The following is a 15,830-nucleotide window of genomic DNA, read 5'->3' as shown; positions in this document are numbered from 1 at the left end:
GACCGGGGCACGAACCCGTGTGCCCTGCATCAGCAGGAGGACTCTCAACCACTGCGCCACCAGGGAAGCCCCACTAGGAAATTTTAATTCCAAGTTTCCATCACATTAAACAAAGTCAAACTGTCAAAAATTAAAACAATATCTGAAAATAAAATTCAAAAAAGTAAAAATCTGGCATTAGATACTCTGTTGGGAAAAGGAACATTCCAAACATTACTAGAGTTGTGGGACTGTTTCGCAGCATCCATCAAAATGACTAAGTAAAATATGCATTTAACTTAGTCATTATCTTTCTAGGAATCTATTCTACAAATGATTCAGCTACATGTACGAGAACGTTCATTGCGGATTGGTTGGTAATGGTAAAAGAATTTGACATAATCTACATATCCACCAGGAAATAGTTAAACTAAGGTAGATTTTTTTTTTAATTTATTTTTGGTTGTGTTGGGTCTTCGTTGCTTAACGCGGGCTTTCTCTAGTTGCGGCGAGTGGGGGCTACTCTCAGTTGTGGTGCGCGGGCTTCTCATTGCTGTGGCTTCTCTTGTTGCAGAGCACGGGCTCTAGTCGCGCAGCCTTCAGCAGTTGCAACACGCGGGCTCAGTAGTTGTGGAACACGGGTTCTAGAGCACAGGCTCAGTAGTTGGGGCACATGGGCTTAGTTGCTCCGCGGCATGGGGGATCTTCCCGGACCAGGGCTCAAACCCATGTCCCCTGCATGGGAGGCAGATTCTTCCTCGCGCCACCAGTGAAGCGCTAAGGTAGATTTACATGTACCAATGAGGAAAGATTCCACAGTATAAGTGAAAGTTGTTAAGTATATATTATAACTTATATAACATTACTATATGACAACTTTCACTTATATATCTGTGTCTGTAAATTACTAGGAAAGATCTGGAAACATACATACAAATTTTTAAGCTTTTCCAGGGGAATGTGACAATAGGAAGGGGAGACAAGGTCAGACTTTCGCTGTTTACTTCTAATTTTAATCTTTTATAGTAAAGCAAGTTTACTTTTGTAAAAAATCATTTTAACAACTCTAAATCAGAGGGGACATAATAGTAAAATCAATTCTTAACATAGTAATTAGTCATGGTTCACTCTTTTTTATTGCCTACACAAATTTCCTGTAAAATTTTAATTAATTTTCCACAGCAGCTGAGATAGTAAACATCTCTCTCCCACTAAGAAGCCTTCAATTATTTCCCAATGTCATTTAGTCCCAACTTTTAACAAGGCTTATAAAAAACATTCAAAACGAGGTTCCTGCTCATCTATCTACACACCTCCTCCCCCAACAACAAAAACAAGGGCTTCAGCTCTAATACCATTCACAATTTCTCAGGCCTAAGATTCTCTCCAGCCCCTAGTAACATTTGTCTTCTCTCCCTCAGGCTAACTCCTACGAATCCTTTAGGTCCCAGTATTTAAAGTCCACTTTAAGAGGCCTTCCCCGAGTACCCCAGTCTGGGTTAAGTGCCTTTTTCATGTGTGCTTTTCTAGACCCTCTACTTTCCCCCACTGTGCTACAAAAGCCCATTACTCCTTCATAACTGCTACCAAATGACAGTTCTCTCAGGGAAAGTGCTGCATCTATACTATTCGGTTGTACATATTATAAGAATGATACATTTTTGTGTCATTCAAAATAATCTGTATTATTTGTATCATCCAAAGTAATTATAGGAACTTCCTCAATTTACAAGAAATGATCAGAAAATTAAACACATTTCATAAAACAATGAAACACTGTATACTAACATAAGCTACTTTCTCCCCTTGTGAAGAAATCAAGTCTAATGAGATACCAGGAATTCCCTGGAAGTCCAGTAGTTAGGACTCCGTGCTTTCACTGCTTGAGGGTCCAGATTCAATCCCTGGTCAGGGAACTAAGATTCCACAAGCTGCACAGTGCATCAGAAGGAAAAAAAAGTCTAATGAGACAGAGACAGAGACACAGAGAGAGAGACACAGAGAGAGAGAGAGAGAGACACACACACATGGTTTCCCAAAGGCAATCAAATATTAAGGAAATACCTTAATATTTTCAGTGTGTTAATAATATTGCGGTATTTATTTGTCGTGCTCCAAGGCATGCAGAATCTTAGTTCCCCAACCAGGGAGCGAACCTGATGCCCCCTGTACTAGCAGTCTTAACCACAGAAATGCCAGGGAAGTCCCAGTCCTTATATTTTAGAGACAGATAATGATGTCTTTTAAGGTTGAAATGATAGAACTGCTTCAAAATAGTGAAAGAGGTAGGACATACAGAGGAAATAATACTGGCCATCTGTTGATAATGTGTCTCACTGGGTATGGTTACATGCAGAGTTCATTCCACTATTCACTTCTGTATGTGTTTTGGAGAGAAAAAAGCAAACAGCAGTTATATACGCAAAATATAGGCTGCTGGCAATTCCAAGAAGCCCAACACTTACCATGTACTACAGAGTGAGGCAGGAGATGCCTATACTTCCGACAAAAATAACATTTTGGTGACTATGAATTAAAACTGTTTAGTAGGGCTTCTCTGGTGGCGCAGTGGTTGAGAGTCCGCCTGCCGATGCAGGGGACACAGGTTCGTGCCCCGGTCCGGGAAGATCCCACATGCCGCGGAGCGGCTGGGCCCGTGAGCCATGGCCGCTGAGCCTGCGCGTCCGGAGCCTGTGCTCCGCAACCGGAGAGGCCACAACAGTGAGAGGCCCACGTACCTCAAAAAAAAAAACAAAAAAAAAACAAAAAAAACTGTCTAGTAAAATACCTGTAGATGCCATGTGGTATATTTACTCATTTTTTGCTTCCAATTTCCTTCTTAGATTCTGAATCCCTTTTTTTTTTTTGCTGTACGCGGGCCTCTCACTGTTGTGGCCTCTCCCGTTGCGGAGCACAGGCTCCGGACGCGCAGGCTCAGCGGCCATGGCTCACGGGCCCAGCCGCTCCGCGGCATGTGGGATCTTCCCGGACCGGGGCACGAACCCGTGTCCCCTGCCTCGGCAGGCGGACTCTCAACCACTGCGCCACCAGGGAAGCCCTGAATCCCTTTTTTACATGTTAAAAGTCACAAGTAAAAATGTGGACAGTAACTTAACTGTTTTTTTCTTTTCTAAACAACTTTCAGTGTCAGTGACAGTATCTGCTAACATTGTGAAAATTTTAGAAAAGAACATTTATTTCAATTCCCTTCATAAGTTATTAAGCCTTCATTGAAAAGAGGGCACACCTGAATTTGATAAATTATGAACAAAGTCTCATTTTACATATTATTAGAATCAGAGTTAAGTCAACACTTAATTTCACTCTTGGGTTGAGATCTACAATATAAAATCCTCAATTTGAACTACAAAGTTCCTTTTATACATATAATAATAAAAGCTCCAGACCAAACTTTACAATTCCCTACAATCTCAACTCTTCAGATGATCAGAAGGCTACCAATGCCTTCTCTATCAAACGCTGAAATCTTTGCATGTGAACACTAACCAAAAGGTGCTCACACTAGGCAGGTAAAATCATATGCTTTCCTCATTACCCTGGTTGTTTAGGATTAACAAAGCAAACTGCTTAACGCAAGAACACTAATCTCAGTTAAATGTAAAATATTAATCAATGAGGGAGGAGGGTGTGTCAATGAATCCTTGGAACAGTATTAAAGCTGATTTGACTTGAGTTGAAAACTACTTTAGTTGAACACTACTTTCTCTCAGATCCAAAGGTAACAATCTACAAAAGTTGGAAAGGCCTGTAACGTAAAGCACTTTCCCTGATAGTGGTTACATACATCTTTACAAATAAATGAAAGGTCAGTAATTTGCATCACAGAAGTATCCTTCACTTAAAAATGAGTTTCCCCCAAGTGCTTCTAGCTCACAATTAAAAACCTAGCATTGGGCTTCCCTGGTGGCACAGTGGTTAAGAATCCGCCTGCCAAGGCAGGGAACATGGGTTTGGTCCCTGGCCTGGTAAGATCCCACATGCCGCAGAGCAACTAAGCCCGTGCACCAACTACTGAGCCTGCGAGCCACAACTACTGAGTCCGCGAGCCACAACTACTGAGCCCGAGTGCCACAATTACTGAGCCCGAGTGACACTACTGAGCCCAAGTGCCACAACTACTGAAGCCTGCGCACCTAGAGCCCGTGCTCGGCAACAAGAGAAGCCACGACAATGAGAAGCCCGTGCACTGCAACTAAGAGTAGCCCCCCGTTCGCTACAACTAGAGAAAGCCCACGCACAGCAACGAAGACCCAACACAGCCAAAAATAAAAATAAATTTATTAAAACAAACAAAAAAAGCTAGTATTGACACTAAGGAGGTGGGTCAGGAAGCAGTAGTTCACAAGCTTTAGAATGCATAAAGATGCCATTTTAAAAAATGCAGATTTCTGGGGCCTTAATGTAGACCTATCAGAATGGGGGTGGGTGGGCGCCCGAGAAGTACAGATATCTGCATTTAAAACAAATTCCAAAGATCAGTCTGATGCAGACATCTAGGAATTTTTTAACACTAAGGTAAAGCTTCCATTTCATTGTTAAACAAAAGGACCCCACCCAGCTGAAATGGCTTTCTGCATCCAGTGCAAGTGTGGCAAAGAAAAATTTCCAGATAGAACAGGAATGCAAAAATATTTTGGGGAATTCCCTGGTGGTCCAGTGGTTAGAACTCCACGCTTTCACTGACTAGGGCTTGTGTTTGATCCCTGGTCAGGGACTAAGATCCCACAAGCCTCGAGGCGTGGCCAAAAAAATAAAAAACTGAAGTATCAGGTTACAGTGATGGTGAAACCCTTACAGTACATACTGGGGTTGTCTATTCCTCCAGGATTTTAGCACTAACAGCCAACAACATATGCAAATGACCTGGAAGTGATGCCACGAGCTTCCCCAGCTTTATAAAACTCTATAGTAATTCCTGCTTATTTAGAAGAGGCCACATGCTGGTCTACACCAACCTTTCCTTGCAGACAAGAATCTGAAACACCAGCAATTGACTTTTTCAAATCCCTGAATCTAGAATGAAGTGCAACTTGTCATTAAAGGCATAAAATATTTTAACAGCACCAAAAGTTTAAATCAGTGAGAAGCACTAAAAGGAAAAAAAAACCCTGAAAGGAAAACAGATTTATTGAACTAAGATGACATAAAACTTAAGTTGCTTTTCTGACAGCCTCATTACTTGTGTTATAAACCCAGCACATGTAATGGAATATGGCAATAAAATACCACCAGGAAAAAAAGTTTCTCCACAACACTTGTTCAAAACCAATTAGGCACAGACATAGGCTGCTCCAGTTGATGAGCAATTAAAAGGAATTTTCTCTCTGTAATTCAAAATAGATAAACGTCCTATTTGCCCATCAAGTGAATCATAATGCTCTTTTTCTTCTTGCAAAGCTTAGATTACTGAGTGAAGTGGTAAAAGAAAAAGTTACTTCACTGTGACAAAGAAATGCCTAGAAAAGAAAGAATCAAGGCAAAAAACAGTTACTCTATGAATTCTACCACAACACTTCATACTACTGTGGAATCAGGCAGCGCCCACAACTTTAGTCAAACTCTTATTTTTTAAGGTACTGAAAAGACTTGTCTAGCACCAACTTGTTATCCCACACTGCAAGAGAAATTTTATTCTGACCAAAGCCTATGTTTAAAATGAGTAAGCAACTTAAAAAAAAAAGCATAATTGTTTATTCCTTCATATTTTGATTAGTAACTGCCCTTAAATTATCTTGTTTGATTACAACCACATGTAAAATTAAATTCTACATCTATTCTTCAGGTAAGACCTAAAACAAATGTTACACATCGTGTTCAAAACACTAGATAAACATCAGGGTATTTGCAGAGAACCAGTTTCATAGAACTGTGGAAAGTGAACAAGACCACAAAGATTAGGTTTAGTATCGCCATTTAACTTGCCAAAAGACCTTGGGTGAGCCTCTCAAGTCTCATCGGTGAAACTGGGTTTATAATTATTTACCCCTACGGGGTTAAGAGAATCAAATGAGTTTCACGTGAAGAAAATGCCTTGACAATTATCTACATGAATGGCTTACTAGACCGTACTGCTATCAAACAATATTTGTAAATCACGGTGAACCCTACCAAGTTATGACCTCTTTTAAAATTTTATTTCCCCATATAAGCGTCGAAACTGAACCATTACTGAAATAATATACTGTTACGATTTTTACCACTAATGCTGGCCAGAAATTTCAGTCTAAATACGTCGCTCAGCCCAAATAACGGTTGAATCTGCCCTTTCCCCTATTTCACAATGAAGTGAAAACTCCAGAGCCTATAGACGTTAAAAAAAAAAAAAAAATTCCTTCCTTTCCCGCCTTTCCCTGCCTGATTAAGGTGCTTTTCAATTCTGCCAAGGGTCTTTTTCACTTCCTTGATACTTAAACAACAACAATAAATCATCCCTTATCCTAGGATCCAGGAGGACTCCTCCCTCCCGGGTTATCCTCCCGGCTCCCTCCGACCACGGGGTCAGACACTTGACCGCGGGGCGGCCCGGGCCCCAAACCGCGCCGCGGCCCGGCGGGCCCCAGTCCGTTCCACTCCCCTCCCCCACGACGCCCGGGCACAGGCCCAAGGCCCGCGGGACTTACGCTCTCGTGGTCCCACCGCACGTTGCTGCGCTTCTCATCCGGGGCGAGGTTTCGGTCCCGGCCCATTAACTCATCCAACAATTGCGCGGCCGAAATCATGGTGCTTTCCTCGGGGGACTGCTCCCACCAGCCCTGGCACCCACCAAAGAAAACGCCGGCGACGCAGTCGCCAAGCTCTCCAGCCCGCTCCCGGCCTAAAAGCCTGCGCTAAACAGGAGCCGACAAGACAAAATGGCCGCCGCGCGGACGCCTTCCCAACATGCCGTGCGCGCGCGTGCGCCCACCGGGACACGCCCAGGCCTGGGAGGCGAGGGCGGGCCGCTTCCGCCGGCCCGCGGGCGGGGCCTGCCGAGGCCTGAACTCCGCCCCTGCTCGGCCGCACCGCCCCATTCCGCTCAAAGCGAAACCGGAGGCTATTCAACGTGGTAATGCGTGCTGCTTCCTTCCGTAGGCTCCGTTAGTCCCGCGCTCTTTCACGGAAATAGAAACATACGTCTTGAGGCTTTAACACCGCTCCGAAATGGAGAAAAGGGTAGCGTATCCTTTTGTACCACGCGGTGCTCTCGGTGCCATCTTGCAGTGGAGGAAAGTGAAGATAAGCACTCGTTCCATGTTCCGACTCCTTTCTCCTAGTCTCTGCGCTTGCCGCCTCTTCTCCCTGGCTTGCTCCTCCCACCCCGACTCCCCTGATTCACAAGGTGGAAAATCAAGGCAAGAAGAGATAAGGTGGTTTCTTCTCACGCGGAGTATGGGGAGGAGTTTGCCTCCCAGTCTGGAATTTTTTTTAATTATTGATTCATTTACTGAACAAATATCTTGAGTACCTATCATGTACCAGGTAAACGCTTGAAGCTAAGCTCTGAACCTTTCAGACACTGTCTTTGCTCCCACAGACCTTGAGGATTAGTGAGGGAGACCGTCACTAAATAAATAAATATATCAATATAAATTGTAATAAGTACTCTAGCACCGTTAACTGTACTGAATCTAAAGACAGATCGCCTGGGTTGGTAATCCCAGCTCTGCCATTCTGCCTTCCTTTCCCCATCTGTAAAATGGGGCTTATAGTAATAATGGTCCCCTAAACACATAAGATGTTGCTGTGATGATAACACAGGTAAGGCATGTAGAACAGGCCCAACACATTTTAAGTTTAATCATTAGCTATTATGATAATGAGGAGGAGAAAGTAGGGTTCTGTCAAAGAGTAAGAGAGGTCTCTCCGTGGAAATGACCTAAGGCCTAAAAGAGGATGGCTCTCCAGCCAAGCAAAGTGGACAAAAAAGAATTCAAAGCAGAGAGAGAGTAGCATATACCAAGGTCATTTCATTATATGAAACGATGTTCATCATTATTTTAAATAAACCTAAAACTGTCAGGATACTCATTAAGTCGCCTGAGGATAGCAAGCATTTGAGAGATGCTGCTTTAAAGGGGTAGAGAAGGAACCATAGGATACTGTGAAAGGGAAGCCAAAGATGTAAGAGGAAAGTCTGAAGAGTATAGAGTCAGGGAAGATCAAACAAACAAACAAAAATAGAGAAACTGTTTCAAGAAGGTGAAAGTGGGCTTCCCTGGTGGTGCAGTGGTTAAGAATCCACCTGCCAATGCAGGGGACACGGATTTGATCCCTGGTCCAGGAAGATCCTACATGCTGCGGAGCAGTTAAGGCTGTGCGCCACAACTACTGAGCCTGTGCTCTAGAGCCCGTGAGGCGCAGCTACTGAGCCCACGTGCCACAACTACTGAAGCCCACACACCTAGAGCCTGTGCTCCGCAACAAGAGAAGCCACCGCAACGAACAGTAGCCCCTGCTCGCTGCAAATGGAGAAAGCCCGCGCACATTAACGAAGACCCAATGCAGCCAAAGATAAATAAATAAATAATTTTTTTAAAGGTGAAAGTAACCAACATTGTAGAAAACTGCTGAAGATCTGGCATGGGAAGACTGAAAAGGATCCACTGGATCCGCAGTTGGAAGTCAGACTGAAACGGATTGAAGAACGAAGGAAAAATGAAGGAGTAAAATGGCAGGTGGACAATTCATTTTAAGAAGTGAAGAAGCGAGATAGGGTAAGAACTGAAAGGAGGTATGGGTCAAGGGAGGCTTTTTCAAGATGGGAAATTAGAATATGTTTAGTGTTGGAGAAGGTAGAAGATAAAAGAAGAGAATAGCTAAAGTTCCAAATTCTTAAGAAGGGAAGGTGATGGTTTAGGCTCCAGGGCATATTGGCCCTTCCTAGAAAAAAGGACCTTTTCTCCACTGAAACAAGAGAAGAAAAAAGAAATCAGTTTGTAGATGCAGCAGTGAGATGAGGGAGTTTTCAGCTGAGTTGCTGTTTTCTCAATGAAGCGTTTTTTGAAGGTTCACCACTGCCATGACCACCAAAAAGGAAAAAAAAAAAAGTACATATCTTGAACTACAAACAGGACTTATAAAACCTGAGTGCAAAGTTACAGTTTCTGTTCACTAAAACTTTTTTTTTTTTTTCCTACATCACGCAGCTTGCAGGATCTTAGTTCCCTGACCAAGGATTGAACCCAGGCCATGGCAGTGAAAGTGCCGAGTCCTTACCACTGGACCACCAGGGAATTCCCTAAAACTTTTTAATCTAATTCCCTCCTTCATTCCACAAACTTTAATGGCGCATGTACTTTGTGCCAGGAACTGGGTTAGTGGCCGGGAACACAGATAGATGTATACGACCTGGTTCTCAGGGACCTCCTGAACCGTGGAAGACAAAACTGTAACAATAACTTGAAATGAAATAAAAGGAAAATACTGTCCTTTGGATCTCAGAGGCAAGAGCTCCTACCCAGTCCCACACTAGGCTCTCTATGGCTCTCTTTTTCATAGATTCTGAGGCCAGCCACAGTTCAGTGTGTATTACCACTGCAGATAATGAATTCATTCATTTATCTTTTTCATTAATTCAACCAGTGCCAGCATCATCTGCTGGGCATCAGGGATTCAGACATAAAAGTAGTCTTTTGTTTTTTTGGCCACGCCCCTGGGGGCGTGTGGGATCTTAGTTCCCCGACCAGGGGAATCAAACCCGTGCCCCCTGCGGTGGAAGCTCAGAGTCCTAACCACTGGATGGCTAGGGAATTCCCAAAAGTAGTCTTTATGAACAAATCACAATGCCCAGTTTACAGATAACTTTTTTTTTTTTTTCTTCGGTACGCGGGCCTCTCACTGTTGTGGCCTCTCCCGCTGTGGAGCACAGGCTCCGGACGCGCAGGCTCAGCGGCCATGGCTCACAGGCTCAGCCGCTCCGCGGCATGTGGGATCTTCCCAGACCGGGGCACGAACCCGTGTACCTTGCATCAGCAGGTGGACTCTCAACCACTGCGCCACCAGGGAAGCCCTACAGATAACTTTTATAGATTATATGAGTTGGTTATTTTCTGATGCTGAGATGGAAAACAACCTTATCAATCAGTGGTCTCCAGACCCCATTCCATGTATGTTACTAATGCAAAGTGTCATGGACTGAACTGTGTGCCCCCCACACACACACAAATTCATATGTTCAAATTCTCAGAATCCACAGTAGGATCTCACAATGTAATTACATTTGGAAATAGAGCCTTTAAAGAGGTAATAAATTTAAAATGGGCCCCAATACAATCTGACTGGTATCCTTATAAGAAGAGGAAATTTGGAAACGCCAGGTAGGCACACAGACAGAGGAAAGGCCATGTGAGGACACAGTGAGAAGGCAGCCATCCGCAAGCCAAGGAGAGAGGCCTCAGGAGAAACCAAACCTACTGACACCTTGGATCTTGGACTTTTAGCCTCCAGAACTGTGGGCGAATAAATTTATGTTGTTTAAAGCCATAAGTCTGTGGTACTTTGTATGGCAGCTCTGGTGAACTAATATAGAAATGAAGCCACAGTTACTACTGCTTCCCAGTCTTCAGTGTGGCCCCCATGACTCCATCCTCCATCTGCTTTGCTGCCTCCATCATCTTTCTAAATGTAAATCCAGTTGTGTCTCTTCCCTGCTCAAAACCGCTCAATGGTTCCCCATCTAAAATCTAAACACCACAAGGCCATCCATGATCGGACCTGCTTCTCCAGCTTTCTGCTACTGCTCCCCCCATACCTTGAACACCCCTTCTTCCTATGACATCACACCACATTACACTGCTCCAGACATGGAATGCTCTTTCCTCACCCCAGAAACGTCTACCCATCTTCCTCAGCTCACAGCCCAAGCATCACCAGCTCTGTAAAGCCAACCTGGACCCTCATTCTCCGCCTGCCACACACAACTCATCATCTTCCTTGTGCCACCATTTTACCTTGTACATTTTGGGGTTTGTCACACGATACTGCAAATATCAGTCTTTTTCTTTCAGATGAAAGTTTCTCCCTTTCAGTCTGGTGGCAGCCATCAGTTTATCTCAAAGGTAAGCCAAAACAGGCACTTACAAGTACATCCAGGAGCTGTGGAGGAAGAAGCAGTCCGATGTAATGCGCTTTCTTCTCAAGGTGTGCTTTTGGCCGTACTGCCAGCTCTCTGCACGCCACAGGGCCCTCCACCCCACCCAGCCTGATAAAGCACGCAGACTGGGATACAAGGCCAAGCAAGGTTATGTCACATATCAGATTCCTGTGAGCCGTGCTAGCTGCAAATGCCCAGTTCCTAAGGGTGCCAGCTATGGGAAGCCTAATTATCATGGTGTTAAACGGCTAAAGTTTGCTTGAAGCTTTCAGTCTACTGTGGAGGAGTGAGCTGGGTGCCACCATGTGGCTCTGAGAGTCCTGGATTCACACTGGGTTGGTGAAAATTCTACACACAAATTCTTTGAGGTTATCCTCATTGATCCATTCCATAAATCTACCAGAAGAAATCCTGACACCTAGTGGATCACCAGTCCAGTCCACAAGTACAGGTAGATGTGAGGGCTGACATTGGTAGGTTGAAAGAGCTGTAGCCTTGGAAAGGGCCACAAGTGCCGCCACACCGCTGGTGGTTCTCACCATGCAGCTTGGAGATGGCACAGTACTCTCCAGCTCCACTATTACTGCTAATATAAGTAATGTTTGTGGGCTTCCCTGGTGGTACAGTGGTTAAGAATCCGCCTGCCAATGCAGGGAACACGGGTTTCGAACCCTGGTCCGGGAAGATCCCACATGCCGCGGAGCAACTAAGCCCAGCGCCACAAATACTGAGCCTGTGCTCTAAAGCCTGCGAGCCACAACTACTGAGCCCATGTGCCACAACTACTGAAGCCTGCATGCCTAGAGCCCGTGCTCCACAACAAGAGAAGCCACCGCAGTGAGAAGCCCGCACACTGCAACAAAGAGTAGCCCCTGCTCGCCTCAACCAGACAAAAGCCCACGTTAAGCAACAAAGACCCAACACAGCCAAAAATAAAATTTTTTAAAAAAGTAATGTTTGTGAAATTCTTACCTAATAAATTAGGATATTCATGTCTAAAAAGTGTTTTTTAACGTCTCTTAAAACTAGTTGTCTACAGATTGTTTCATGAATGCATTGTCAAATTATGAAAGCTAAAGTGCAATAATGTTTGAATACTATAAGTGATGGTATATCTTGTTTCTAATAAGAAAAATACTTTTGTCTTTGCTTTATCTTTTTAGGAAGTTTACACGTCAGTGTATAAAATGCTGTTTTGTACAATAGGTGTAAAATACGTTAAGTAGGAGTGCAGAAACTAGCCATGCACATGTTGGTGCATGTGATGAAACTGACAGCTTTACTGGAGTGATGCAGGGCTCTGCTGGGTTACTCCCCAGTGGCTGTTTTATGGAGTTTGGCAAGGATAGACTTATTTTTAATTAATTTATTTTTGGCTGCGTTGGGTCTTCGTTGCTGTGCGTGGGCTTTCTCTAGTTGTGGCGAGTGGGGGCTACTCTTTGGTGCGGTGCGTGGGCTTCTCATTGCAGTGGCTTCTCTTGTTGCAGAGCACGGGCTCTAGGTGCACAGGCTTCAGTAGTTGTGGCATGCCAGCTCTAGAGTGCAGGCTCAGTAGCTGTGGCACACAGGCTTAGTTGCTTGGAGGCATGTGGGATCTTCCCGGACCAGGGCTCAAACCTGTGTCCCCTGCACTGGCATGCAGATTCTCAACCACTGTGCCACCAGGAAAGCCCAAGGACAAACTTTTAAAATTGGATGTTGCTTGGAAATGTGAAGGATGTCCTAATCCTCTGTCATGATCATATGCAGAAAAGTCATGAAAGTTGACTAGGGTCTACATTTTTAGATTTAATCTAATATTCCATATCTGTGACTGCTGCTTCCGAAAGGAGAAAAGTTTAAAAGAATGCCACCATTTTTAAGAGAATTGAATAAGCATGTTGCAAGAGGATTCTCTTACAAAAGAAACAAATCCTGGTTAACCTAAACAAAATTGCCTTGGTCTCCACAGTACCACTGAAGTTCACTTACAAGGCAGAGGCTCCTGACTCAATCCCATGACTCCACGGGATCTGTAGAATACTGAATTTCATGCAAAATAGTAATGGTATTTATACTGGCATATACTGAAACTGATGGAAATTGAACATCAAGTAAATGAGAAGGGAATTATAAACCTTAAGGTTTGTAAGCTAGTAATGCTAGGATTGGGAAATTGATGGTCATCAGATACCTTTCAAGTGTGGGAGGATAGAAAAAGTCAGCTTTGATCAAAATTGTAAATACTTTATCTGTAGTGCTAGTTTGTGACCATTTTATCTTTGGCTAAAAATTAAGGTTGGCTTTATTTAAAAGTAACATCATTGCTCAGTCTAACAAGTGTTAAAAGTCATCTTGGGTCAACCCAATTTATCCATTCCCATAAGGCTACTGAGAAAAGTCATGTAGTTGCTGTTAATACAAGTTCATGGTTTCCAATTTAACTGCATTTTTTTCATTCCTGCTCAACCTACCCTCAAAAATCCTTACCTTTCTACAAACTTCCAAGTCACCAATTATGCCTTCTTTAATATTCAGCATACCACCACATCTGTTTGCTTCCCATCTTCCCGTAGTCCAGGCTTTGTTTACCTGGGTGAATTTGAGTGTGTAGGAAATATGGAAGAGTAATTGCCCCAATTCTGGTTTTGCTGACTTAATAGGTAGTTTAATTTTGAAATCGAATTGCTGGTTTCCTTGAACCAATTTTTCTCCTATTCTCGTCAGTTCTTTTAAAAGGCTCACTTAGGGAATTCCCTGATGGTCCAGTGGTTAGAGCTCTGCGCTTCTACTGTGGGGGGCGGGGAGTGGAGGATGGCAGGCAGGGCTCAATCCCTGGTCAGGCAACTAAAATCTTGCAAGCTGGGTCTTGAGGCAAATCAATCAATCAATCACTTAAATGATTTCCATAAAATAGGTAACAGGCTCACAAAACCTCTTGAGACCTAAATTCCTTTCCACTCAAAAAACAAACAAACAAACAACAACAACAAAAGTTAAACCATACATTTTGTGTGTAAAGGTTGTTCAACTAAAGGAATAAATGTCTGTTAATTTCCTTTTCCTTTTTTTTTTTTTTTTTTTTTTTGCAGTACACAGGCCTCTCCCGTTGCGGAGCACAGTCTCCAGAAGTGCAGGCTCAGCGGCCATGATTCACAGGCCCAGCTGCTCTGCAGCATGTGGGATCCTCCCGGACCAGGGCACGAACCCGTGTCCCTGCATCGGCAGGCAGACTCTCAACCACTGCGCCACCAGGGAAGCTCTTCTTTTCCTTTTTTTGGCTGCCCCACTCAGCTTGTGGGATCTTAGTTCCCCGACCAGGGATCAAACTCGGGGCCCAACTGGCAGTGAAGGTGCCAAGTCCTAACCACTGGACCACCAGGGAATTCCCTAAATTTTTAAAAATAAAAAATAAATAAGGGACTTCCCTGGTGGTCCAGTGGGTAAGACTCCGCAATCCCAATGCAGGGGGCCCAGGTTCGATCCCTAGTCGGGGAACTAGATCCCACATGCATGCCGTAACTAAGAGTTCGCATGCCACAGCTAAAGATCCCGCATGCTGCAATGAAGATCCCGTGTGCCGCAACTAAGACCCAGTGCAGCCAAATAGGTAAAATTTTTTGTAAAAATAAATTTATTTATTTATTTTTGGCTGCATTGGGTGTTCGTTGCTGTGTGCGGGCTTTCTCTAGTTGCGGCGAGCGGGGGCTACTCTTCGTTGCAGTGCACAGGCTTCTCACGGCGGTGGCTTCTCTTGTCACGGAGCACGGGCTCTAGGCGTGCGGGCTTCAGTAGTTGTGGCACGTGGGCTCAGTAGTAGTGGCTTGCGGGCTCTAGAGTGCAGACTCAGTAGTTGTGGCACACGGGCTTAGTTGCTCCGTGCCATGTGGGATCTTCCTAGACCAGGGCTCGAACCTGTGTCCCCAGCATTGGCAGGCAGATTCTTAACTGTGCCACCAGGGAAGTCCCTAAAATCCTTTGTAAGGAAGGGAAATTTTACAAATAAATCCTTACCAAGAGAACTCACAGATTTTGATCTGCAGTAACTACCAAGTTTTTTGAACTGCTTTTTTAAAAGAGAGGGCACTACCTACTCCTCTGTCACACAAATTGTGCTAAAGGGCCCAATTCCAGTACTATGCACATCAGATTCAGATGGAGTATCATGCTGGATCTGAGAATTAAAGCTTAAATTGGGGGACAAATAAAAATGTAAGCTCAAGCAGAGTTCCAGTTCACCATAGGATCAATTTAAGTGTGCAGTCAGTTTATATTAAGTACCACCTGGTGTGCACTGTGTGAATGACTGTATCATAATAAACAGATTTGGGTTTTTCTTAAACAGTAGCAAGAAAAATGCTTGCTGTGCAAATCCTGGGCTGCCCCAAGAGAGGCAAATGAAAACCTCATGCCTAAATTTGTCTCTTCCTATTTTATCTCCTCTCTGCGTTCAGACCTTTCTCTTTTTCACCCAGGGTTATTCCTTAACCCTTCCGACCCCATCTGCAATCTTCCATCCTGTGCCACATTGGAAGATGTCTCCCGGGCACCTGGGCTCAGCAAAACAATACTTTCCTTTTTCTCGGGCTGGGTAGTAAAGCAGTGCCAGCCCAGGCTCTGAGCCTCATTAGATTGATCAGGCAAAGAAGTCAGGCAGAACGCTGTTTATACTTTGCACCGTTCCTCTCCCCAGCTCTTGATATCAGAGACCCGGATAACTCCAAAGCCTCCTTGGTGTTCTCTTCTTTCTTTTTTCCTTACACGGCCTTCACGAAGAGTA

The 15,830-nt window shown here is 44.1% G+C and overlaps 1 protein-coding gene and 1 pseudogene across 1 annotated transcript in view; one reads left to right on the top strand and one right to left on the bottom strand.

The window, feature by feature from the left end:
- The window catches only part of LUC7L3 (LUC7 like 3 pre-mRNA splicing factor), a 23,924-nt gene extending 17,056 nt beyond the window's left edge, over nucleotides 1–6,868 (bottom strand). Inside the window, 1 exon segment of the mRNA XM_024742608.1 lies at nucleotides 6,621–6,868. Within this exon segment, the coding sequence (XP_024598376.1) occupies nucleotides 6,621–6,719 (99 nt within the window). The 5' untranslated portion in view covers nucleotides 6,720–6,868.
- Nucleotides 6,869–6,879: 11 nt separating this feature from the next.
- On the top strand, nucleotides 6,880–11,661 carry LOC112399366 (60S ribosomal protein L15 pseudogene; annotated as a pseudogene).
- Nucleotides 11,662–15,830: the final 4,169 nt, after the last annotated feature.

The sequence above is a fragment of the Neophocaena asiaeorientalis genome, unplaced genomic scaffold (assembly GCF_003031525.2).
Source record: "Neophocaena asiaeorientalis asiaeorientalis breed wild unplaced genomic scaffold, Neophocaena_asiaeorientalis_V1.1 scaffold1, whole genome shotgun sequence".
Taxonomy (NCBI): domain Eukaryota; kingdom Metazoa; phylum Chordata; class Mammalia; order Artiodactyla; family Phocoenidae; genus Neophocaena; species Neophocaena asiaeorientalis.
The sequence above is the reverse complement of the archived record's forward strand: the minus strand, read 5'-3'. Positions and strand labels throughout refer to the sequence as shown.